This window comes from Narcine bancroftii, chromosome 4 (genome assembly GCF_036971445.1).
Source record: "Narcine bancroftii isolate sNarBan1 chromosome 4, sNarBan1.hap1, whole genome shotgun sequence".
NCBI lineage: Eukaryota > Metazoa > Chordata > Chondrichthyes > Torpediniformes > Narcinidae > Narcine > Narcine bancroftii.
In genome coordinates this window covers 306,091,625-306,119,124 of record NC_091472.1, presented here as the reverse complement: position 1 = coordinate 306,119,124, position 27,500 = coordinate 306,091,625, and the positions used below count along the sequence as shown (strand labels likewise).

General features: G+C 40.1%; 2 protein-coding genes across 7 annotated transcripts in view; one reads left to right on the top strand and one right to left on the bottom strand.

Moving 5' to 3' along the window:
- The window catches only part of pde11a (phosphodiesterase 11a), a 355,963-nt gene extending 338,724 nt beyond the window's left edge, over window positions 1-17,239 (top strand). For 2 of the 4 annotated variants that reach the window (XM_069935823.1, XM_069935821.1), the window contains one exon: window positions 15,765-17,232. In XM_069935823.1, coding sequence (XP_069791924.1) covers window positions 15,765-15,774 — 10 coding nt within the window. In that variant the 3' untranslated portion in view covers window positions 15,775-17,232. Of the gene's footprint in view, window positions 1-15,764 lie in introns of all 4 variants that reach the window. The other 2 variants (XM_069935824.1, XM_069935820.1) reach the window with 2 other exon arrangements.
- Window positions 17,240-18,585: 1,346 nt separating this feature from the next.
- agps (alkylglycerone phosphate synthase) overlaps window positions 18,586-27,500 on the bottom strand; it is a 182,172-nt gene continuing 173,257 nt past the window's right edge. For all 3 annotated transcript variants that reach the window (XM_069935825.1, XM_069935826.1, XM_069935827.1), the window contains exon 20: window positions 18,586-20,493. In XM_069935825.1, coding sequence (XP_069791926.1) covers window positions 20,372-20,493 — 122 coding nt within the window. In that variant the 3' untranslated portion in view covers window positions 18,586-20,371. The remainder of the gene's footprint in view (window positions 20,494-27,500) is intronic.

Sequence of the window (27,500 nt, the reverse complement as noted above, 5' to 3'; positions counted from 1 at the left end):
GACGAAAAGAAGACCTGAGGTTGTTTTGGCAGACAATGTGAAAGAAAGTCCAAAGGGTTTTTACAGGTATATTAATTGCAAAAGGATAGTACGAGACAAAATTTGTCCTCTTGAACATCAAAGTGGTTGGCTTTCTATGGAGCCAGAAAATATGGGAGAGATCTTACATTTTTTTTTACATCAGTATTTACTCAGGAAACTGTAACAGAGTATAGGGAAGTAAGGTAAACAGGCAGTGAGGTCATGGAGCCTATACATAATAAAGAGAAGGTTCTTGAAGTCTTAAAGCAAATAAAGTTGGTGAAATCCCCAGGACCTGGCAAGGTATTCCCTCATACCTTGAGGAAGGTTACCCAGGAAATTATAGGCCAGTGAGCCTGATGTCAGCCTAGGTAAATTATTGGAAGGTGTCCCAAGAGATCAGATACACAAGTTTTTGGATAGCCAGGGACTGATTAGGGATAGTTATGGTTTTGTGGGTTGTAGCTTGTGTTTAACCAATCACGAGTTTTTCATGGACAGTACCAGGGAAGTTGATAAAGGAATGGCCATGGATGTTAGCTTCAGTAAAGCCTTTTACAAGTCCCACGTGGGAGGTTAGTCAGGAAGGTTCAGATGTTCAGTATTCATGGTAAAGTAGTAAACTGGATTTGACAATGGCTGGACAGGAGAAGCCAGAGAGTAGTGGTGGATGATTGCTTCTCAGACTGGAGGCCTGTGACCAGCAGTGGGCCTCAGGGATTGGTGCTGGGATCATTGTTGTTTGTCATCTATATCAATGATCTGGATGATAATGTGGTAAATTGGATCAGCAAGTTTGCAGATGACACAAAGATCAGAAGCATTGTGGACAACAAGGAAGACTTTATAAGCTTGCAGAAGGATCTGAACCAGTTGAAAAAATGGGCTGAAAAATGGAAGATGAAATTTAATGCAGGCAAGTATGAGCTGTTGCATTTGGGGGAACTTCTTCATACAGAGAGTTTGGGAGTGTGAGAAGAGCTTCCAGCTGAAGTGGAGAATACGGGCTCAATTTTAACATTTAAGAAATATTTAGACAGGTACATGGATGGGAAGGGTATGGAGGGCTATAGACTGGGTTCAGGACAGTGGGACTAGGCGGAATGCTAGTTTAGAACAGACTAGAAGGGCTAAAGAGCCTGTTTTCTGTGCTGTAGTGTTCTGTCAAGATAAATGTCTCATGGTTAAATTAGAAGAATGGAGGTCAGCAGGAACACGAGCTCCTTGATCTCTGAACCAGTGACAATGTGAATGAAAATAAAGAAATGCAAGTGAGTTGAATAATTATTTTGTATCAACATTTTAGCAAAATAAATTTTCTAAATGCTGTATGTCCCAGGAAACTAATATTGAAGCAAGGAAAAGGACATAATGTAAAAAAAATATTGATAAAAAAATATTTTAAAGAACAGCACGTTTCCAGGATATTGTGGTCTCCAATCCAAAAAAAACATAATTGAGATCATGGTAGATGCTCTAATTATAATCTTCCAATGTTCTCAATGTTATGAACCATTCTTTTAGGGCAAAAAAAATGTGAACGCCACTTGTCTACATAAAAAGGGTGAGAGTAACTACATAATTTTAGACCAGTTAGCCCAGTGGTTCTCAAACTTTTTCTTTCTCACATCCCACTTTAAGTAATCCCTATGTCATCTGTGCTCTGTGATTAGCAAGGGATTGCTTAAGGTGGGTTGTGAGTAGGAATGGAAGGTTGAGAATCACTACTCTAGACCCAATTGTTTTGCTTGAGAAAAATTGTCGTTGGCCCATTCCTTTGGAGTTATGAAATCATGCATGTAACGAGTCAATTAGGTACGATTAAAACAGTGGTTTTCAAACTTTTTCTTTCCACCCACATACCACCTTAAGCAATCCCTTACTAATCATAGAGCACCGATGGCATAGGAATTACTTAAAGTGGTATGCGAGTGGAAAGAGGTTGAGAACCACTGAGTTAGCCCAATGTCCATGATATTGGTTCCTAAATTTGAGGATCAAGTTAGTGATTGAACACACTGATGTTTTTCAGTGAAAGATACAGCATGGGTGGGCTCTGGTAAAGGGTTGTTTATGGTTGACAATTGAAGAATTTGAAGAGGTGAATGAAATAGTGGAATACCACAAATGTTATTTATCTTGATTTCCTGAAGACATTGAACCATAGAAAACTGGAGGGAGCACAGAAATGGGTCGGTCCTTCATTGTGACAATAGCCTTCTGTACCTCTCCCATCCATGTACCTATCCAATCATCTCTTGAATGTCTAAACTGAACCCACATGCAACACCTTTGCTGGTAGCTTATTCCACACTCTCACCACCTTCTGAGTGAAGAAGATACCCCTAATGTTCCCCTTAAACATCTTAGTTTTCACTTTCAATCAATATCCTTTAGCTCTTGTCTCAGTGGAAAATGCCTGCTTGCATTTACTTCATCTGCATCCCTCATTATTTTGAATACCTCCCTCAAATTTCCCCTCATTCTCCAACACTTCAGGGAATAAAGACCTCACCTATTCAACCTTTCTCTGTAGCTCAGCTCAAGTCCTGGCAACATGCTTGCAAATTTTCTCTGCACTTTCAATGTTATTAATATTTTTCTTTTTGATGGGTGACCCAAACTGACTGCCATACTCCAAATCTGGCCTCACCAATGACTTATACAACTTAACATCTGGTAATATTACTCGGAGAAGACTGTTCATTGAAGTGGAAGCTCATGGAACTGAAGGCAATTTATTGACCTCGTTATTTAATTGGGTGATTGAAGGAGACAGGACAGAGAAGGTGGCAGCTTCACAAAATTGTAGGTTGTGACAACAAAAGTCAATGCTTGGACCACAACTCTCTGCATGCAACAGAGGTTAAAATACTAAATCATGAAAAATTAGAGGCATTGGATGTCTAAAGTCACTTAGGGCTCCATGTACATGGATCGATAAGGAGTATTGAAAATGCACATGGAATACGTTGAATTGGCTAGTATACCAGGGGGCAGAAATACACAGCTGAACAAACTTCAGTTAGAACTCTGACCACCACATCTTTGGAAGGATATTATGGTCCTAAAGGGAGCAGTAATATTTACCAGAACAATAACCAGACCCAGCAGATGACATTACAAGGAATGATCCCAAAATAAAAAAAAATAAAGTTGATTTGCCTGGAATTGAAGTAGCTAATAGATTATTTGATTAAAGATTTTGAGAAATGTTATGTAACTAGTCAACCCATTACAGAAAGGATGTGGCAACTTTGGAAAAGATACAGGAGATATTTACCAGGACGTTTGCCTGGTTTAGAAGGCATGAACTATCGGGAGAGGTTGAAATGTAATTTTCTCTGAAGAATTGAAGGATGATGGAAGATTGATAATAATTCTTAAAATTTAGATAGGGTCTAAATTCCCAGGGTAAAACATATATCAAATACATGCATTTAAGCTGAGAAGGTTTACACAGAAACTCTTAGGTACAAGTAATGGGCTGCCAGGGCTAGTGGTGGAAGCAGTTACAATAGTAGAGTTTAAGAGGCTGTTAGAACGTGAAGGTAATAGATCACCAGGCAGGCAGGAGAGATTTGGTTTAATTTGGCATCAGTCAGCACAGACATTGTGGACTGAAAGGCCTGTTCCTGTGCTGTACTTTGCTATGTTCTATAATTGGCAGCATGAACAAAGTATTTTTGCTGGTTGGAAGAGCCAGGAGTAGGGAACATAGTCTGAAAATTAAAGCCAGGTGTTTCAGTCTGCAATCACAAAGTTTTTCTATGTGCATATAATCTTGGTGGAAGCTCAGAATTGCTCAGCTGGTAGTAAATATTACATCACTCATTTTAAATAATACAAAATTTTAAAAATCCAGATGTCAGAAATCCAGACCACCCTAGAATATGGACTTTTGAAAAACTCCCAAGCTTTTACAATTTAGACACGTGCGTGTGTGAGTGCAATGGATTTGTGTTAATAGTCATCTTTAAAGTTTAGTTGTAAAATATATATTTCTTAGTAAAGTTAGTTTGTGAGCTTGGATACAGGCTCACACACATAATTCTTTGAGATGGCAAGCAATCAAAGCGTCTGGAAAACAGTCATAAAGCTGAAGCGATTTCTTAATTCAAACTCAAGAACAATGGGTGTTTGCTCAAAAGCATTTGTGTGTGCACACAGCATTCTGCTGGCAGCTAGTCTAACAAGCAAGATTTTTAATTCAATGGTTAGCAGACTATCCACAGTCATATCCACTTATAAGTGGATAAAGATGCTTTTAGCATATAGATGTCAATTAACTTTGTAAGTAACTTCAATAAGGCCATCTGGCATGATTCATGCTTTTGGAGAAATGAAACAAACGGAAATTATGTCACGTGTCATGTGAAGAGAATTTTAGGAGAAAGATATTACTGGAACCAGAGGGATTTTGGGCAGAAGGAAGTTGACCATCCTGTGGAAAACAGGATTGACGATACAGTAACCAGAAAAGGTGCTGTTACACGTTACTCCTAGTTAAAGGGGAACACAAAGTAAGCGGCTTTTGAATGAGGAAGACCACTTCCTGATAAAGAAGGCAATTCAACCATGTCCTTTTCCATATGGACACTTTGTTTCACCTTTGTCTGGGTTTGTGAAATCATTGTGGAAGAAAATAGCCACTTTTCTGTCTCTTTGGAAAGAGGGCAGATTCTTCGTGTGGAACACAGATTCCAAAATCTCCACGTGAGAGAAGATCGTTGTACAAGAAATTTGAGTTTTAAAGAGGTCTGATGACTTAATGTTTCAAAATACGTCATTATTGCTTTTGAGCAACAATTTAAAAAAATTTGATGCCTCACACTTACTCCATAATTGCTTTTGAACAGCAGTAAAGACAGTTTCAACACAAAAGCTTTCTGAGACTGAACTTTAAAATCATCTCTTCAGAATCAAGCTTAAACTGTAAAGGTTTTTGAACACACACATATACTTACATTTGCGCATCGTGGAGTTAAGTAAGAAGTGTTATGTTATTAATAATTAATAATAAAAATTATTGTTTTGAAGAACCATCGTCATAATGAGATTTAGTTCATAACTCTGTGTGTGTGTGTGTGTGTGTGTGTGCGTGCGTGCGTGCGTGCGTGCGTGCATATAAAGACCAACCCTATCCCAGAGCAGTCCAGATTTTAGGATTTCTACTGTACCTTGCAACATTGGGTTGTCATCACTTTCAATGATCTGGTGGCTTGATTCACTTCTGGGTATTACAGAAAAAAGAATTTTTCACAAATATAACTGCCAGATCATCTAAATCAGTTCAATCGCAGTCAGGATAACTTAAAAACCAAAAGTTTTGGACCAAGCTAAATTAGACTGAGGCTAATTTAGATTTATTTGAAAAGCCTACAACTGATCCTTCATCATTGGGTTTAAACCCTGTAACTCCCTCCCCCACAGCATCACGCAAGTACTTCACCAGAGTGTCATAGCAGCTCACCACCAGGGATTGGCAATAAATGCCTACTTTGCTTCTGAAGGAATTAATATTGTGATGGAATTATGCTATTTTTAATCTTTAGGGTAAAATTATATATATATATATATATATATTTCTTAGATAAGATTGTGTGGGTGGACAGGCACACACAGACACTTGCACATGAAAACCATTTTGAGAGATGATGTGTCTCAAATTCATTGTTCAGTTGAAGCTGTATAAACAACCATAAAAGTCAGAACTGATTCTCCACTGAAACTAAAGACAATGACGATTACTCAGAGGAACATCTTGTACATAAGAAAGCCATCTGTTTGTTAGCTGGGCAGATAGCCTGGAAGCATTTTCTTGTAAAGTTTTGAAAAAGTTGGAACTTCAAGGACTCAAGAGGCACCTGTATAATCTGTATAAACAAGTAGGAAGCCAGCTACCATAATTCATGCTTTTGGAGGAATGAAACAGGCTAGCAGTAATGCCGTGTCATGTGATTATGACAGCAGAAAGGCATCTTTAATTTTACACCAGTTTTATCAGAAGTCAGAGATGCAGTAACCTTCAATAAGAGAGGTAATGTGCATTCTTCCTTTGACGGGGAAGAGACACAGAGTCAACGTGGTTTGAGGAAAAGATGGCCACTTAACTGCTTCTTTTGGTTAAGAGAGACCAGTGTCACTGTAATCAATTTTAATGGTCACTTCATTTAATGCTTGCCTGTTAAATCATTGTGTGAAACACAAGTTCTGAAACCTCCACGCAAGAGAGGGAGATGTCATTCGTATGAAGAAATGTTTATCTGAAAGGAAATCTACAAGAATTTATGAGTGAGAACTTTTGAACAGCAGTTTTAAAGACTGAGTTTCAATACAAAAGATTTCTGAGACTGAACTTTAAAAATCATTTCTTCAGAATTATGCCTACAGACACATTTGTGCATAGTGGGGTTACATATAGTGTTAAGTAAGATTTTATATTATTAATAGTTATTACTGGTAATAAAATTTATTGTTTTGAAGATACCATTGTTTTGGTGAATTTCTATTGCTGCTGGTCTAGGTCACGACAGTATAAAAAAGCATTGCCTAAATAGAAAGAAACTCAATTGAGTCACTTGAACCTAAACTTATGGCTCTTAAGTTGTATTTGAATTGTATTGTTTATTTGTAAGCATTGAAGTCTCATTGTGCACACTTTGAGATACTCTTGAAGGAAAGGATACAATTCAATTTTTCTTAATATTCCTTTGTGTTAATGAATTCATAACCATTCCAAGAATAAACATTGCCCACAGCAATCCAGTGTTAAGTCACATACCCTCAGGCAGGACAGTAGGAGCATGGGTTAGAAATCACCCCATTTCTAAAAGTAACATGACTACCATTTATATAACATTCTCAACAAAGAAATATCCAAAGGTGAAGCACAGACAAGGAGGGTTTTGGGTGGAATCCGAGTTCAATGCATGGACAGCATAGACACAACCACCACTGATGGAAATATTAAATTCAGCCAAGCACATGGGAAGAAGGCAGTTACTTGGAAAGTTAGAGAGTGGGATGAGGTTATAGAGCCTAGAAATGAGTATGATCACAAAGAGAAAGACAAGAGCACTATACTGAGGTGTTGCTTTATGCAAGGCCGATATGGATCAGCCATCGTAGCGGTTACTGGTGAGTAGTATGAGAGAGGGCATAGGGGTAGAATTTGGGATGGTTACTTTTGGAATGGAACAGTCCAGAGAGAAGGCAATGAACTCCAGCAGCAGAGCTGAAGTTCTGAGTCAGGTGTTATGATTGAAATTGGCTGTGATAATGGGGGAATTAAAAGAAAAGTTCTGGAATCTCGATCAAAGGTTCTATTATTGTTAAGTAATACTACATTTAGAATGTAACCTACATTAAATTCATCTGCTGTAAGGAAGACAGAGTCACCACTTTGTCCAGCGCCCCCTACAGAAATGAGGCCCCAGCGAGGAACAAACTAGCGACCCCTGGTTTACAAGACCAGTGCTCTAACCACTGAGCTATCAGAGCCTCAACAAGGAGAAGCTGGAGGGACCTGGCAAAGCCTAAGAGCAACCGTGGAGAGAAATGGACAATCAACACTTTGGATTAAGGGAAGGGGGAGATAGCAAGCATACAAATGGGGTGGGGGGGGGGGGGGAGGAGGAGGGGAGGGAGAAGAATAGAGAGCCAAGAGGTAATAGTAAATGGGACAGTTGTAGAATTGAAAGATGGAGGGGGGGGGGGGAGACAAGCAGGGGAATAGAAGGTGGAGACCACAAATGGGGGTAAGTGAAACTAAGTATTGGAATGGGCTGGGGGAATGGGAACAGGTAGAGGACAGATAGAAACAGTGAAACGGGATTGAAGTGGGTTTACCTGAAGTTGGAAAATTTAATGTTCATACATTAGCTGTTGGCTACTGTAAATATGATGTTTATGTTTGGTTTCACCCTGTCAATGGACGAGGCAGAGGACAGACAGGTTTTTATGGGAATGAGAAGAAAAAAACAAAGTGGCTGGCAACTGGCGTGTGAAGACAGAAAGAGTGTGCTCGAACAAGTTGTTGTCCAGTCTTTGATTGGTCTCAGTGGTAGTGGTGGCATAGATATTGATTCAGTCATGTTGACATGAAGATCGAAAACAATCAGTCTCTGCCAGGAAGAGAGAGAAAGTTGTGATTTGGGAATAGAGTTTGTGATGGGGACTGAAGATGCCAGCTTTGGTTTTCCTAATATCAAATTAAAGGATGTTTCCAATTATTCAGTCCTGGATGCCAGGAAGAGATCATCATCAGTTCATCTTTCACCAGTAAGAGATTGAAGGGGTTATGAGGGGTAATTAGTGAGGAATTGCTGGGTATCGCTGCGGCTTGTGCAAATGGAAACTGATGCTGTGCTTTTTGAGAATGATAACATGTAATTAGGGTTAGGAAGCAGCTGATTGAGGTATAACAGCCATGGGAGGGCAAACACACAAAGAGAAGTAACTGCTGGAACGATGAGAGTGAGTGAGAATCGTAGGGGGGTGGGAGGGGGGAATGCAAACATGTCTACTGGCTCAATTATCATCCATTCTCTGTCCTGGTGGAATGGCAAATGGAAGATCATTTTCATGAACTAGGCAGCTGACTATGACGGAGCAGTGCTCTGGAGCTCAGATCCAGTGCTTTATAGTCTTACACATTTTGGAAAAAAACAAATTCTATTACGTCACTGGTTCTCTGGTTTTTCAACTCGCATCGAAGACACAGTCACCCATTCCAACCAGGAGAGAAGCTTCATTCGACTGACATACAGCTGGACGTCTATTGACCTGAAGTCCAGAGTATAGACCTGATCCTTTTAAACATCACTGTTCACGGTATAGGACCGGGGAAACTAAAACGAGAGGACACTGTCTCAAGATTCGGGGGAGTAGATTTAGGACAGAGATGAGGAAAAATAGTTTTTCCCCAGAGAGTAGTGAATGTTTGGAATTCTCTAACCAGGGAAGAGGTTGAGGCTGCCTCATTAAACATATTTAAAATTCGGTTAGATCAATTTTTACATGATAGAGGAATTAGGGGATATGGGGAGAAGGCAGGTAGGTGGAGTTAGGTCATAAATTAGATCAGCCATGATCGTATTGAATGGCGGAGCAGGCTCGATGGGCCATTTTTGGCCTACTCCTGTTCCTACTTCCTATGTTCCACAAATGTAAGTTAGTTGTTTCAATGAATCAGACCCATAGCTCAATTTGTCTTTTTTTGGATTAACATTTTTTGGATTAAACTGGAAACTGGATTAACATTTTTAAAGGAGTCCATTAATTATTCTGTTTGTAATCTCAAATACTAACACATAATATACTTGAACCAGCACTTTCAGAATCCACCAAGCTTTGTTCCACATGGCGGAACCTTGTGCGTGAGACTGGTTGACGCCAGGCTTTCTGACGTGATTTGGGGCCCCGGTCCTGATTGTCCATAGAGCATATCCTTCAACAGGATTTATTTTGGTTGATTGCAGATTCAGAATGCAAGGTACCACGAGCATCATATCATTAACACAGACATCAGATTATTTAGCGCAGACTGGGAGTGAATCCTAGGACCTCTTGACAAATGCTTGGCACATTGTGTGAAATAGCAACAAAATCAGTGGAGCATTTCGCCAATCTATGATACCCACAAAACCTGATTAATGTGCAAGGGGATTTATCGTCATGAACAAGTCGCAAAATTCAGTGTTTTGCAGCAGCGTCATGGAGCAAACATTCTTAATATAAACCGTCTTCAGCAATAAATAGTTTAAAAAATTTTAATAATAGCACACAAAAAGTAAGGCAGTGTCTTTGGTTCATTGATTATTTAATGAACCAAATTTTGTCAGATATAGTCCTCAGATTTAGAACATTAATAGAGTAAAGCACAAATTAGTAAATGCCACAAGGAGCACAGTAGAATGATTTATTTCTTTCATCTCCCTGTAAGAAAACCATTTACTCATTTTATTTCCAAATGAATTAAGCATAATTTCCCTGGGGAATCTTGTCTCCATTTTCACTTTTTGGCCAAACGTTGTTTTCTTGCTGTCTCTAAACTTTAACGCTACAAATAATTATACCCCAAAAAGGTATCCATGGTTGTCTGCTGGAAATCTTCAATACTACAGAGCAAAATAAAATTTCACTGCAATATTTAATGAATTCAGATACGAAGGTTTATTTTCATCCATTTAAAACCAATAATATGTATCAATAGGCATCACAGAAACTCTATTTTGATAATGCACATTTACCTTTACTGTTTAGACTTTGAGCAGTATCAGGGGACTGGAAACCCACAAATGTCACTTAATTCTTCAAGAGAACAAGGTCAAGTCTTGCAACTACAGACCAGTCAGTTTAACTCAGCTGTGGGAATGTCTGCAATCATTGATTCAGGAAAGAGTTAAGTTACCTGGAAGAAAATGGAATCATGTAAACAAGTCAAACCTGATGAGTTCAGGACAAACTGCATTGAACTAATATGATTTTTTTTTTGATGAGGCAACAATGCAATTAATGGGCTTCAACATGGCTTTTTTCTAATATGACACACAACAGTCCTTGTCAATAAAGTTAAAGCACATAGTGTAATGGGGACATTGACAGCATGGAAATGAATTTAAGTAACAAGCAATGAGAGGGTTGTGGTCAATAGTCATTTCTTCCTTTGCAGTAAGTTGAATAACAGCTTTCTCAGTGATCAGTGGGGCAATAGCTCTTTTTATATTGTTAGCTGGACTATGGAGTTCAAGCCACAATTTTTAAATTTGTGTTTGACACAAAACTCAACTGTACTGCGAACTGCAAATGGGACAATGCTATATATACTGACCAGAAGAACTGGCAGATGAATTTGATGTAGAGAAATATGAGGGATGCCTTCTGGCAGGAAGAACAGGGGGCGACAATGAAGAATAAAAGGATACTGTTCTGAAATGGATGTGGCAGAAGCATCAGACTTGGGAATCAACACATACGAGTCATCGAAATGGCAGGTTGAGAAAGTGGTTAATAGAGGCCACACATCTCTGGGCTTCATCAGTGGCAGAGAACATGAAAGCAGAGAAGTTGAACCTGTACAGTAGGTCAGGCCACATTCATGGAGAAGGGACAGCAAACATTTCAGGTTGGAGTGCAGTACACAAAAGTGCTGGAGAAACTCAGAGGTCATGCAGCCACCATAGGAAGGGGTGACGTTTGGGGCCCTTTGTCAGGTATGAGCAAACACAGGTAGTAGGTACCTTAATGGAAAGATGGGGGGTGGAGCACAGGCTAAAAGGTAAAAGGACATACAGGTGGGAGAGTAAAAGAGTAAAAAGCTGAGAAGTGATGGGAGGCAGGATGTTTTTTCCAATCTGGAGTTTTGTATTTAATTGTAGTTTCCAGTTTAAAGCAAAGATGTAAAAGGCATTACAAAGGGTTCAGAAAAGATTTTTAAGAAGCTCCTACAAGGATAGAGAGGGTGGGGGATTTTTGCTTTGGAGAAGACAGAGGGGAGAATTGTTAGTATGTAAAATGGTGAGGGGACTTCAAGAAGGGTTGGCATCAAGGGGGTCACAGGTAAGAGAATTGGCAAAATAGACAGTTGGAATATGGACTACATGACCTGCAGATGGGATGGAGGGAATTGGAGATGAGGGGCCACATGGCTGCAGAAAAAAGGGCTGATGGCGGAACAGAGGGGTTTGCTCCTTACGAAGACGCCATTGGCAATAGCATGATTGGTGCAACCATTCGATATGGCGATCATCCATGCTGTGGTTAATTCCCATTCACATGCATTCTGCAATAATGATTCCTCTCTCTGGGTCATCTTAACCTGTCGTTTGATTTCTACTTCCTTACAATTCCTTGCACTGTCACTGAAGATGATTCTTCCCACTGAAACCTCTCCAATACACTAGCCCACAAATAGTAGTATTTGCAGATGGTCTCCTGCTAGTATGGTATTCTTTATTTGCCCTATTTTGTAGATGTTACCAACAGTTGAAACTTGTCATTTCAAAGGATCTGAAAGGAAATGATGACTGTGTGGCGGCACGCCATTAGGCAGGCGAACCGGCCCCGCTTGTAATGGCGCCGTCAGGGGTTTCCCCTTCGACCTCGGCACCGGGCTCAGAAGCCCACACTTGGGGACCCACGTGACGCCCTGGTGACGTCAGCGCCCCCAGCGCGGTTTCAGCCAGGTCTGGGCTGGGAATATAAGGCCAGCCAGGCAACCTGCAATAAATCAGTTCTGCTCATTGAGCTCAACCTGTCTGGTTGTGTGTTATTTCAGTTAGCAGTGTAGCTACCGCTACAATTGGTGACCCCGACAGGTTCAAATGTCTTTGAACTCAAGATGAGCGACCCTTTGGTCAGTGCTATAGCCGTCAAGCTCCCTAACTTCTGGGTGCAGGAGCCGGAGACCTGGTTCAGCCACGCAGAGGCTCAATTTCACCTCCTCAGACAGGACCAAGTTCTACCATGTGGTCACCGCCCTGGACCAGGCCATCGCCAAATGTGTGCTGTTCCTCGTTCAACACCCACCCTTGGAAGATAAATACAGGACCATTAAGCAGGTGATCACCAGTTCCCTTGGACTATCCAGGCGCCAGTGTGCCACTCGGATGCTGCACCTCGACACCTTGGGGGACAGGTCCCTGATTGAGCTAATGGATGAGATGCTCGCACTCATGGGCGATCACACCAACTGCCCACTTTTTGAGCACATCTTTCTGAACCATCTGCCTGAGGATATCCGGCCACTACTGGCCCAAGAGAACTTTGCTGACCCAATGAAGGTTGCTCAGAAGGCTCAAGAGCTGTGACTCAAGTGATTCCCGGAGGGCTCAGCAGTCCAGCAGGTCGCAAGTCACGGGCATGACCACTCCAAGCCTTCCTCTAGTGCTGCGGTAGAACACCTGGTCCCTTCAGGGGCCACAAAGAGCATAACCAGAGGCAAGGCATCTGCTCCGGGCCTCTGCTTCTACCACCAGCGCTGGGGAGCCAAGGCTCGGAAGTGTTGTCAGCCCTGCTCATTCCAGTGAAACGAGCAGGCCGGCCACTGTTAATGGCTGCAGTGGCTGGCCAGAGACACAGCCTTCTCTACCTGCGGGACTCAGTCAACGGCCAACATTTCCTCTTCAACACTGGGGCCCAGATCAGCATCATTCCAGCCACAGCCATCGAGACCCGGATCCACCCTCGAGGACCTCCACTCCATGTGGCCAATGCAACGGAGAACTGGACATAAGGAGACAAGACCGTCCACTTCCAGATCGGCCGGCAAAAGTTCTCATGGAGGTTCACCATCTCGCCCCTTCTGACTGCCATCTTGGGTGCCAACTTCCTCCTCACCCAGGGGCTCCTGGTTGACATTCGGGGTAGGCGCCTGGTAGATGCCCATACCTTCCAGGCTGTTCACCTCAACGCCTCCCGCACAGAGCAGCCGCAGATGGCCACAATCAGTACACCCAAGGATGAGTTCCAGCATATCCTCAACGAGTTTCTGGCCCTCCTCAAGCCACAGTTCTCTGCTGCCTCACCGCGCCACAGGGTGTTCCATCACATCCCCACCCAAGGCCCACCAGTCCATGCCAAGGCACGCCGGCTCCCATCGGATAAGCTCCAGGTGGTGAAGGAAGAGGTTTCGCATCTGCTGGAGCTGGGGATCATTCAGCGCTCCAACAGCCCTTGGGTCTCACTGCTACACCTGGTTACCGAAAGCCCCTGTGAAGACGACTGGTGGCTCAACGAAGTGACAGTTTCTGACTGTTACCCGATCCCTCATATCCAGCATGACCTGTTGTGTGGGTATCACCAAATTTTGGTGCACCCCAAGGACATTCCCAAGACAGCCATCATCACCCCCCCCCCCCCCCCTCAGCTTGTTCGAATTCCTTCGCATACCGTTCGGGCTCAAGAACACCGCCCAGACCTTCCGGCGCCTTATGGACTCAGTGGGCAAGGACTTAAGATTTTGTCTTCATTTACTTGGACGACATCCTTGTTGCCAGCAGGGATCGGGCGCAACACAAGGCCCACCTGCCCACCCTCTTCTCCCAACTGGCCGACTTCGGCCTCATGATCAACCCAGCCACCTGGGCCATACCATCACGGCCGAAGGAGCCACACCTGCCACTACGAAGGTCACCACAATCAAGGAGTTCCCACGCCTGGACAACCTCAAGGGGCTGCAGGAGTTCACAAGTATGGTCAACTTCTATAACCGTTTCATCCCAGGCGCTGCGCGCATCATGCAGCCACTCTTCGCCCTCATTGCGGCCAGACACAAAATGTTTGGCTGGACTCCAGAGGCCTGCAGACATTCGAGGCCATGAAGGATATCCTCGCGAAGGCTACCATGCTCGCTCACCCACACACCGACCTGCATATGGCGCTCTCTGTCGATGCCTCTGCCACAGCTGTCGGCGCCGTCCTGGAGCAGCAAGTGAATGGACATTGGAAGCCACTGGCATTCTTCAGCTGGCTTCTTCGTCCACCAGAGCGCAAGTATAGTGCCTTAAACCATGAGTTATTGGGCATGTATCTGGCGGTATGGCATTTCCATTATTTCTTGGAGGGAAGGACTTTTACCATCTTTACCGACCACAAACCCCTCACTCAGGTGCTCGCCATGGCAAAGGATCCCTGGTCGGCCCGCCAGCAGGATCACCTCTCCTTCGTGTCGGAGTTTACCACTGACATTCGGTTTTGGGGGGGGGGGGGGGGGTGTGTGTGTGTGGCAGCACGCCGTTAGGGAGGCGAGGCGAACTGGCCCCGCTTGTAACACACGCAGCGGGGCAGCCAGCCAAAATGGCACTGTCAGGGGTTTGCTCTTCAACCTCAGCACTGGGCTCAGAAGCCCCCGCTTGGGGACCCACATGAATCGAAAGGCCAGCATGGCCTGTTTCCGCTCCGTAAATGGTTATATGACTCCCTAGTGACGTCAGCACTCCCAGCGCGGTTCTCAGCCAGGTCCAGGCTGGGAGTACAAGGCCAGCCAGGCAGCCTGCAATAAATCAGTTCTACTCACTGATCTCAACCCGTCTAGTTGTGTGTTATTTTAGTAGCTGCCGCTACAACTGATATGTTGAACTCTATCAGATTTAAAGTCTGAAGCAGTCAAAATTCACTTACTTTTGGGAGATTAAGTCCCACGAACTCTTTCTTGACCTTGAAAGTATTAAATTGTCATGACTTAATGTGTTTAAACCTATAGCCAGTGAAATATTGCCATATTCTTTTCAGAGAACTAAATGGAATAATGTGCAAGTGTACAACTTGTTCTGAAAGCAAATATACATCTAATTTAACAAACTTCTGGCCAGTTTTTGCACATCATACAAGTTGATGCATTTAAACAATTATGAACACAACTTCAGCATTATAAATTAGGGTATGGATAAAATGTTCAAACAGGATAGCTTCAACTGAAAATGTCAAAGTTTAAATGGGGTAAACAGTGAAAATCTGCTTATTTCATGTGACAAATCAGTTAAGAATGGACATAGCTACAGATTTATCATTGATAAAACAGAGCAAAGTGCAAGACAATTTTTTCCAGAGGAATTATTCGAACAGAGTATGCTTAACTAGAGACCGAAGAGCACATCATGATTTAAAATGGAATAGGATATTTATTTAAGGCAACATTAACAATATACAATGAATCAGGAAATCAGAATGAGGTAACAAAATTTAGTTGAACCACAAACAGTGGTGCAATCAGCTAATGACTTCCTTTTTTTTGATTACAGGTATAATTAAAAGTATGAATACTTGTTTACTCAAACCGCCACACTAAATGATGCAAGAGGAAGATAAATTACCCATCTCTTGTTCTATTGGTATGAAAATCCAGAGGATGAATTTCATATGTACAGATGTTTAAACTGGCTCAACTTTATTTACATTTTTCCGGGGTGGTTGAAGGAAGTATTTTTTCCCCAAACAGAAATTAGTATATAGATTGTATTGATTAGTTTTTACACAATTCTCAACTTGTAACACTTTTGTTCAGAAATGCTCAGCCTTCATAAACTTTCACTCAGCAAGAACAACATTTGGCAGTGCTCTCAATTTCCAGAAACGTCAGGAAGATTGGTAAAACTTCCATCCAAAGAACCATGGCAAGTTTAGCAAAGCATCCAAAATCTTGAATTGAAAAGATGCAATACTTTAAAATGAAAAGAAACAGATTTTTGGAAGCAAAGCCGCAGCTGATGAGATTTTAGGGACTTATTGAGGTGTAGGAGATGAAAAAGTAGCAGCTAGTTGAAGTAGTTGGAAAAAGGAAAAATCTGATAGAGCAGCATGCTTTTTGTAAGAGATTTGAAAACAAGGCCTAACTTGTGAAACATTCTGAAACGAAGGGAATGGGAGCAACTTGAAGATATAAGTGATGGTCAGATTTGGCCACAACAATCCACGTGCGATGGTAGTCAGACCTGTGTCTGGACAGCATGACAGCAGTTATTAATGCCAGGTGCAGATTGGTGCAATAAAATTTCCTACATCAACTGGATCTCACACCACAAAAATTACATAAATCCAAACCAGAAATCTCAGAAATGTGCTTTAGATGTGGTGTGGAAACTGGAATCTTTATCCATTCAACCTGGCTACGTATAATGGTGAGATCCTTCGGGGAGGACCTTGGGAGCATGCTGAAAAAAATTACAAAGGTGGATTTTCCACAAGATCCAGAATTGTACCTTATGGGGAACATTATGGACATGCATTTTAAACTGTCCCAGTACCAAATTCGGTTTGTGAAGGTCGCCTTGGCGGTTGCCAGGAAATGTATAGCAGTTAATTGAAAGTCCAACTCCCAACTAAATATTACACGATGGAATATGGAAATGCAGAGTTGCATTCCCCTGGAGAAAAGCAAGTACAATTTAAGGAGGAAATATGACACTTCTGTTAAAAGTGTGAAAACCTTATCTGAAACACATCAGTACACAGATATAATTTCACCCCTTCAGAATGAAGGAAACAACAGGGAAACAATTGGGATCTAAGAAAAGTGGGATATGGCGCAGACGGTGAGCTCTCGCTTTCTTGTCACCCCCTCCCCCTTTTTATTTAAGTACCTGGGATTTTTTTCAGTTTTTCTCTTTAATTTTTCGGAAGGGTCGTTGACCTCACCAGTATTTGTGCTTTTTTAAATTTGTATAATTTATATAACTTTATTCTCGGTTGTATTGAGGTTGGGTGTGGGGAGAGGGGAGGGAGGAGAAAACTGGACTGTGTATGTTATACACAAGTGTTGAAAGAAAGTGTATTGTTGCGTGAATTTTTGATTTTCAAAGACTCATAAATATTCAAAAAAAAGATACGAGTGATGAAGTGTTTCAGAACTCAATAACACGAGTTTTATTCTTTGGTTGATAATGTGCCAAAGCAGTCAATATAACACATGGACAGCAACCATGTTAAATACAACTCAGGCCATTGTCAGAAGTGGGCACACCAAATTAAAGACCAGATTTTCACAATAACATGATTTTACCAGTGCAAAAGGAAAGGTATGTTCATTCAAGCCTAGATATCAGGACAGGAATTTCAGTGTAAAAATGGAAATAAAACTTGTGGGAGCAGACCCCATACAAAGTAAATAAAAAGAGGATATATATTTTGGATTCTTCCATCAGACATGACCAGTACATCTTCCCTATTTGCAGATTCAGCTTGAAACTTCAGAGAAAAGTTGTTTGAAACAGGTCACAGAATGGGAAGCTAACAAGAAAGAGCTGTTGCTCTTTGAAACACCTCAAACCTCGGTAGAATCACAGGGTATGTCATCTGAGCAGGCAGTTTAGCAGGAGAGAAGGCAACCATTTGTCAGAGAACCCATAGAACAAAAAACAGGCTGCTAGAGGAACTTGGTGAGGTGGGCAGCATCCACAGAGCAAAGACATACCCGACGCAGCGCCAGGCTAGAGAGTAGATAACTAACAGAAGGGCGAAAAGGTGAGGCAGGGACTGGCAAGTGATAGGTGGCCACCTGCATTGAATTCGCCCATCGTTATTGAATGAAGATCTACTGGGACCAATGCCTGAAGAGAGTGCACAAAATCAGTGAACCGGTGCGGACTCGAAAGGCCAACATGGCCTGTTTCCGCTCCGTAAATGGTTATATGGTTATGGATTGAGGCGAGGAGTGAGATGACGGGCAGACAGAACCACCAGGGGGAGCATAAAGAAACAGGAGGAGGGAGAAAACAGCACAGCGAATGTGAGTTACCCGATATAGTAAAAGTAAGTGCACGTACCTTTGGGTTGTAGATTGCCCAAGCCAACTGTGACATGCTGTTCCTCTAGTGGTAAGCGCTGAAACCTGTATCGCACTCAAGTTCAACCCTGCTGGAGGTGGACTGCACCACGGCAGAAATTATTGTGGAGGGATTTAAATGTCTGAAAATCTAGGGGAGCAATGGGCAAGAAGAATTTTAAAAAGGAGTTTAAAAAATAGCCTCCTTGTTTTTTTCTTAGCTGTTTTCACTTATACTCAACATAAAATCTGATCATTATCAATGGTAACTTGATAGCGTGGTTACAGACGAAATACTCAAGTCCAATGAACAATTCTTTAGTTTATTTAAAGTGAATTCCAAATTACATCACACCAACAGAAATGCAAGGACCAAGTTAAAGAAAAAGCTCAATTTGAAAATACGAAGACTTTGAAAATTAGGTTGACAAAAGTATGTTTAAGTACCGAATGTTTACAAGTGATTCAAAAGCTTCCGACATGCTTATTTTATAAATAACCTTGAGAAAATCACACGGGAAATTGAAGATTCAAAAAGTACGTTTTTATATAAGGTGTTTTACAAATAAAAGGAAAAGTTAAACCAAAAAGCGCTGAGCCAATTTTTAGTCGTGTATCTTTACTCTGTAATTTATCTTTCAATTTACCTCGGGAGCCTCATGATTGCAGCTGAAGTGGTACACAGGCTGCCAGCCTCTGAACAATAGCTCAGACTGGCATCAATGCATTTCCTTTTGCTCCCTTTGCGTGCGCATTACCATTAATTTTGAATGGTTTCTTATACACGTGAAAATTGGGCATATAAACTAGCTCTGTTTATTTTATCGAAGTGAGCTTGTGCCTGAGAAATGTGCATGTCTGCTTAGTTCAAGTGAAGGATGAAGGAAAGAACAATCAACTTTACAACAAACATTACTTCTGGCAGAAAGGCACAGCATACCCACAACCAATTTAGGGCGCTAAAAAGGAATCAATCACACGTGATTACACATCATTAGTGGCAGCCCTAATATCATAGTTTTTCTTGTTCTTTCACAAATTAAATGCCAGAAACTAATGAAAACAGCACAACATTTAGCAAAATGAGGAGTGTTTCTGGAAGAATTATAAACATTTCCCAAATGTAATACAGAACATTGCACACTACCGATGACATTTTCACACACCAAACTCTATTTTCATCCAAGCAAAAATGCTGACGTTTCGAGAAGCAAAATGAGTGATGAACACCACAGTAATGTTATATAGTGAATGCAACAAGTTCCAGTACACATTCAAATAACAAGTCTTACCGCCATATTTTTAGATTTTCCTTTACAGAAACTCAATGGAACCTATTTAATGCTCAGCAAAACCTTTAACGGCCTCATACAAAGAGAACTGGAAAAATAAGCAGTATTGAAAGAATCCAAAAAATAATTAGTAAGGATGGTGCAAATATTAATGTCATCCTTTTAAACTCCGGTGCACACTCAAGAATACGACTTCCTCCTGAAACTGTAAAACAATTGTAGCATTTTGATTTAATCGAAAACCATAATTCACAAAGGAGAAGTGTTACAATGTGCACTCTGTACAATTATATCTTTTCCCTTTGGGGGAAAAGAAAAAAAATCTCAGAATTAAAGTGAGCATTGTAGAAAGTTGATAATTTAACATTGAGTAACATTTGCTTATAGAATTAACTTTACCAGTAATAAGCAAGTATGGCTATAATTAGTGCAGAAGTTTCTGAAGGACTTAAACCGGCAGAAATTGCAGAGCTGACCAACCATGCCTTTAAAATAAAACAATTATATAAGCAATATCCAAGCATCCTTTTTTTTTAAAAATCTGACATTAATATGTCATCTTGCTGCTGAACACATTCATCAAAAACATTCGCTGCTTTAGTGGAACAGGGCATTGCACTCGACACAGATCTTTTCTGCAAAGGTGTGCTCGGAATCCCACATTAAAGAAATCAGCCAAGTAATTCTATCTTAAATGCTTTCTTTACAAATTGTTTGTTAATTTTTTTGATAGTCTGGAGATTTCAGGTTTAAGACAATGGGATTTCTTTCCTTTGCCGCTGAGCAAAATTTTGATTTATAGGAGGTTTCGGTTTCCAAATATGTTGCTGGGATCCACATATTCTTTAACAGATTTCAGCATCCCCATCCCGACATTAGAGATGCTTTCTTCCAACCATCGTTTTCGCAGCTTTCCAACTGAAAAAAAAACCCAAAATGTTTCAATACGCTTGCTATCCTGAGATAATTAAAACAAGAGCATGGGAAATTCTGTGTGAAATTATTATTTATGAGTGGAATAATGTATCGAACAATCCATCACCCCATTCAGCTCGGTGCTTCCCCAAAGGGGCTTCACATTGTGGAATTCCCAAGTTTGCATAGAAAGAGCGAGAATTTGAAGAAGATCAAGAAAACAGCAGCACATTTATTAAAGCAATATCTACAACTACTTTTAAGGTCATTTAATGAATATTTGATTTACTGTGATAAAAATATAAACTGAAGAAATAATGCAAGATGGATGTGCAAATTATCGTATTCATAAAACTTAGGCCTACTCTTAAAGTTGAAATTTATTTTTGCCACAATCAGTTTTTGACTATTATTCAACTCCTTAGCTCCACTTTTATCACCCTACTACAACTAAATAATTTAACATGATGAAGGCTTGTCTGTTATTTGTAATTTGACTGAAATTGAAGATGGCCTTGTCGATTGAAGGTGATGTGTTAAACAAATTGGTCACAGGGATTTTAACATCCAACTCGTATTTCAGTGGGCCATCTTATGACCAATGTAAACAGAAAGCTTAATACCCTTAAATTTCCTTGACCACCACCACCACTCTCCCCCTCAAAAATTCTACAATTGAGGAATACGTTTTTTTATATTCAAATAAATATTAAAGTTACTGACATGCCATCATTCTTTTTAAATCAGCTAAAATTTTGTAGAGTTCTTTGAATTCTTGCAGTTCAAATTAAAGGACTTGATTGGAAAGACATCTTAAAACATCACAACTTAAACCTGTCCACAAGGCAGATTCAAACGATGCTGAGGAAGAATATTGTTATTTTCAATTGCCTGATCTAATACCAAATAGTTATTGTATTTAACAAACATAAAAGTTCAGGAAAAAACTGCCAGCAGTAGGGATGGAACACTTAACATTATAAGCTCTTGAAAACTAACATGCATGCTTGACTGCACACTTCCAGTATGAAGAACTCCATGTGGAATTACACTGACGTTTGAAGAGCCAGAAAACGAACATCTCTGCATGCGAAATGAAGCCATGCACAGCTCCAAAAGCAGAAGGGACTTGGAGTGCATCATTAGCTTTGTCAGACTGTTAATTTGCACATCCATCTTCCATTATTTCCTCAGTTTATATTTTTATCACAGTAAATCAAATATTCATTTGACAAGTGAGCTGAGAACCAGCAGGTCACGTTGCTGCCACATTTACAATCTTGCTTGAAATTTGTTTAACACATCACCTTCAATCGACAAGGCCATCTTCAATTTCAGTCAAATTACAAATAACAGACGAGCCTTCATCATGTTAAATTATTTAGTTGTAGTGGGGTGATAAAGGTGGAGCTAAGGAGTTGAATAATAGTCAAAAACTGATTGTGGCAAGAATAAATTTCAACTTAAGACCAGGCCTAAGTTTTATAACTACAACCTATAACTAACCTGCAGTAACTCCATGAGTCAAAACTAACAATCGTTGAGCACTTACAGTCACATTAACTGCAAATCCCAGTGTCCAGAACAATCAAATAATTTCTACGGTATGTGGTTCAATGTTTTTGCATCATATTTCAAAGCAAACAAAATAATTAAAAGATTTAAATTCTATTACAAAGTTCTTGTCCCTTGGAATTATTATGCAAATATTAATTACCAAACTATATCTTGTGATTTGAACTAAAACTCATAATTGAAATTATATTAAGTCCTGTTTTCAGAATTACTGAGCAATGCACATAATGCAAGATTCATCACAACTTAAATGAGATCAGATGAAGGGTGCTCGACTATTGATATGAATGTCATATTCTTTGTGAACGCCAGCAACAAGAATCACTTAAAAACTTTTGCAAGCTGACACTTCTTTATTGAAGCTAGAAGTTAAATGCAATTACATAGATCTGGAATAAACCTGGCATCAGTAATGGTGACCAAAAGGCTACCAAGCCAATGAACCAGATGGGTTTTTCCAATAATGACCATCAGTGAAGGGAATCTACCATCCTTACCCAACCTGGACAAAAAAAATGGCAAAAACTCTGATTTACAACTACATTACTTGAAATTGTTTCCAACGTTTGCTTTCTAACTTCCCTGGTTTTTATATTCCATTCATTGAATAAAACATCTATTGCACAAACAATATACAAAATGTTTCATGAACTATTTCCACCCAAACTTAAGCTTGTAATACAAATGTGGTTTAGATCAAATAGTTTACTGATCAATTCTACACATCATTTAGCAATTAAAACAATTTCAATGGACCACAACCTCCAAGTTGGGAACATGTTGATCTGCAAAAAGACCCAAGAAATCACACACAACTTTAGTGAAATACTGAAAACAAGAATTCAAGAGTTCGTTCAATACCCAACAATGTCTTTGAAAGGCAGAGAGTTTGAATATTCAATAACCAATACAGTCATATCCTTGCAGTTTGTCAAAATAAACTGTGTACAAAATGGTTGCCTTGTTTAATGACACAATAATTTCAGACTAACTGTAAATTCCTTTATAGATACTTGCATAAATTCACTTCTCTCTATAACTTGAGAATTAGTAAAGATCCTATTACTTCTGCTTTTCAAGCTTTAACACATTATTTCTTTAATACACGAAGGATGTTCATTACAAAACACCTGCAAGCAGATAACCAGGCTATTAATCACAATTATAGCTGAAAGACTCAAAATTATCTTTTTTTTTCCTCCCAGATGACATTAAATTCCTTGTAGCAATATGAGAGCAAGACTTCAAGGTCAGTTCATGAAACTGATGAATAATAATTCCAAATACCTCATCTTCTAAAAGACAGGCAAATCATTAGATAATAAACGTTGATTATACTGTGGTCTCAAAACATTCCCTCAACTTCAACTTTCATGAATATTCTGTGGTGCAAGCTTACTATTTGCCTTCTTTTCTACACAGTGTTAGGTCTGCTTTGTTCATGAATGAGTGAGACAAACACCAGGCTGAGTCGAAATCAGGGTTCTTTGTTCTTTATTACCGGATTGTAACACTTGCGACTAACCATGTTAGTCGGAGAATGCATTCTGCCGTTATCAGCAAAATGGTGATTTTTTATACCCTTGGATATGTGCTTAGAACATCATCATATCATTACTTGTCCAATGACTAAAACTGTTGCTATCCTTTCCCTGCTAGCTTCCTGCCTCTCAATCCATCAATGTCTCTCTTATCTTGTAAGTACAAGGATGCATTCACATCTTGTTACAGCCCTGTACATTCCCATCTCATGATGTTTTACCTAACAGGAGTACAAGGACACCTCCCCTTCTTGTTACTGCCCTGTACAGGGTAACTCCCTACACATTCCCATCTCATGATGTTTTACCTTACAACAGAGAGATGAAATGTCAGAAAATGCTATGCCACCATTAATTCGATCAAAATAGTTTAAAGCTTTTGGGGCGGGGGGGGAGGGGAAGGAGATTTAATTAATTTTCTGTAAGATAGTACAGGTGGCAAGAAACAGGCAGTAAGATATCATCTTATGTCTGAAGGATGTGTGATGTTGAATGGGATAGATGGAGATGTATAGCTCTAAGACTAAAATAAATGTCAGCAGGCTTGAGACATGGGCATATGTACCTAAATGGCCAAGTCCCAAACTTGGTGACAATTCCTAGAGGTGGACCAGTCCCTCAGCTTCACTGCTTTCTTGTAGGTTTGACCTGCGATGGAATGGAGATTTAAATAATGCAAGGAAGAAAGGTGAAAATAGTGAGTTTATTCATTATAAAACCAGGATTTGTCATGAAGCCTCTCAGCCTTTTAAACATTGTTTTAATTGATTTTTCTTTGAAAATATTTATTTTTTTAAAATAATAATTGAATTCTGACAGTCAGAAACATTTGGAAGCAATGAAAGAAAAATACTGTAAGCTTCAAAACATCAATCTGGGAACATTGGTTTGTTGGCTGTCAAAGGTTTCTTCTGCCAAATTGTGGTTGGGGTTACACCCATGTAATCAGACGGAGTCACCCAAATCCTGACACTAGGCAGGAATGTCTGGATGGTCTTTATCTGTACGTTCAGATACCAGGCCTCATTTCAATAGTGTCTCAAAATCAAGCTACCTCAGTAAGATTTACAGCCATCCTATGATGCAACCCATACTTGCCCATAATGCCATTTTTTAAAATCAGCTTTAATGCAGCTAAGTTGCTGCTTTAAAGTTTAATGAATTAGATTCTGATCCCAGAATCACAATTCCAAATCCATTATCTTACAAACTACTGAGTTTCATTCAACTTTGGAATCTTGGGATTAAACTGACTTTAATTCCTTCCATAAACTGGTATTTTCCCAACATCCATCACCCTGATCAACTTTCTCCAAAAAAACCTCGCAACTCTTTCTCAAACAAGCACTGTCTGCTTTAAATCGTGTTCTCTTGGTGATGAGCTCTTAATAATTTCATCTTGAAGAATTCTAACACTCCCAACTATGATTGCTAAATTAACTGGCATGTAACTAGCAGAACTCAAACTCAAATGTTTATCTCCTCTTAAACCCCACTGCAGTCAAAACCAAGCTGCTTCTCAGATTGGACAAAAAACAATTTTTTTAATCTCTTCATTTTGATATTATGATCTTGTTTAATTCAAAATTCACCTGAAGCCCTCATCAAAAGTAAATTCCATAATTACAATGACATTGTGCGGCCAAAGTACAGAAATATTAAACCCATAAAACGCTGATACTTGAGCAATGGATAACTGGAGGTTAGTACATTGCAAGGCAGTCAGAATTAGTGACTCACACATCAAATAAATCCTTTCAAATGTAAAGGGTTTCAATTAAAAACACAATTTTAATGACTATAAAAATACTGGTTCTACAATTTCACAAAACTTTCATTATTCAACCTACTTAATTAATCTCCAAGGAAATAATTATGCAATGTGAATATTAAAGCTACTTGAGGGCACTTAGATTTCAATCATCCACAATCAAATGTTTTCGATTATGATCATTTTTTGGTTCATTAATAATTACAATCCAATATTTGTTGCTTTTTATGTTTCATCATCTTATCAGTTATATTATTTCTTTGAATGCAAATGATATTGCAGTTTCAGTATTTTATTAAAGAGGGTGTAAGTATTTTTTAAGACACCAAACCTACGTTCAAACGGTACATCTGCAATTATTTTTCTCATTATGATTAATTGATATTGATTCAATTTGCTGAGATTCTTTCTACATAAATCATATTACAGTAAGACCTTCGTTATCCGGAATTCGAGCAACTGGCTGCTTCAAGAAACAGACAACAACGACAAAAAAAATCGTGGTATTAGGTACAAAATGCTGAAGTTTAAAATTGGCGCACCTCGCAGTTAGTTTGCCATTCACGCAATGTGCAATCTCAAGCAACCAGAAAATTCACTTATCCAGCATCAACTAATCCCCGTAGTTTCCAGATACCAGGGGTTTGACTGCATTGGGCTGGCTTTAAAATATATTTTTTAAAAACCTTGCAAATTCTGGGAAGCTGAAATAAAAACAGAAAAATACTGAAAACATTTAGCAGATCATGCAACATTATTACAATGAAAAGTCCAAACTGCAACTAAAACACTGACTCAGCTTCCTTTTGCACAGATACTATCTGACCTGTCGAACATTTCAGCTTTTTCCTGCTTTTATTACACTAACTTGCTCGCTGGGCAAAGCCAGCATCTTTCTGTTACGAAGGATTTTAAATGGAACTACAATGGAAAAGAAATTAGGCCTAATAATCAAACACTCTAATAAAGGTATTGTACTAATGTGGGACGATTTTCTCAGATCATACATTTGAATACTATCTTTTGATACACTGCTCGAGAAATGTTTCGCTTCCAATTGCTTACACCTTTTATAAAAAAAAGTGCATGTAGTGAGACAACACTCCAGGAAATTAGAGCTCAGATAATTAGCTAAATTCCTCGAGACTTGAGCAGAGTATTCTTACAAGTGATCATTTTATTTTATGTATACAAAACCTCCAATTACTGAAAATTTAAGTGAAAACTGTATACAGCACAAGAACAGGCCTTTCAGGCCACTACATCTGTGCTGACCACAATACCAATTTAAATTAATTCTATCCGTGGTCTATAACCCTCCATTCCCGGCCGGTTCTTGTGCCTGGCTGAATAGTTCTTTAATGTTGATTCTCAATCTATTTCTCCCACCTCCACTGGCAACATGTTCCAGATACATCCACAGGATAAAGGAAACATCTAAACAAATGGTGGCATTGCCAGAGTTGCTTTAATGGCAGTGCTGGTGAGGAAATGGGTGAGCGGAGAAGCAGTGCTGCTCTGCAGGGTCCTGCTGCCTGGTCCTAATGCCAACAGCTCTGCACAGGCATCAAACTGCTTGTAAAGGAGCTGAGTGTTTTTTTTCAAACCACGTAACACTGGAGGTCTCTACATACGATGGCAGCATACCATGAGGGGATGCAGACTCGGGGAGCAGCAGACTGCAGCAAGATATCAGGAACAGGGTGAACACACCCGGTTGAGATAAAGGTTTGGAGATGGCCCTACAGGACGGTGACCACTACAGCAGATCAGCGAGGGGCTCAGAGGCTAAAGGACCCACACAGCCTGTGAGCAGTTGGCAAACTGGGGTCAACAGATTCACACAGGCTGCTTGAGACTGGCTCATGGAAACCAGGTATTGGAACTAGAATTTGAGAGGGTACAGAGGGGAAGGGCACCAAGTGCTGAAGGTTTCCTGACAGTATCGGAGATTTGGATCTAAAGCTTGGATTGCATAACGTCTATGTGGAGAGCAAGAGGCGAATCCATGGACATTCAGTGTCTCTGAAGGAACTCTCTTTTGCTTCCCTTTCCCCTATTGTTAGAGGCACCAGGCAAACCTCATAGAGACTCTCTGTTTGCCTTACAGCAGATAAAAGTTA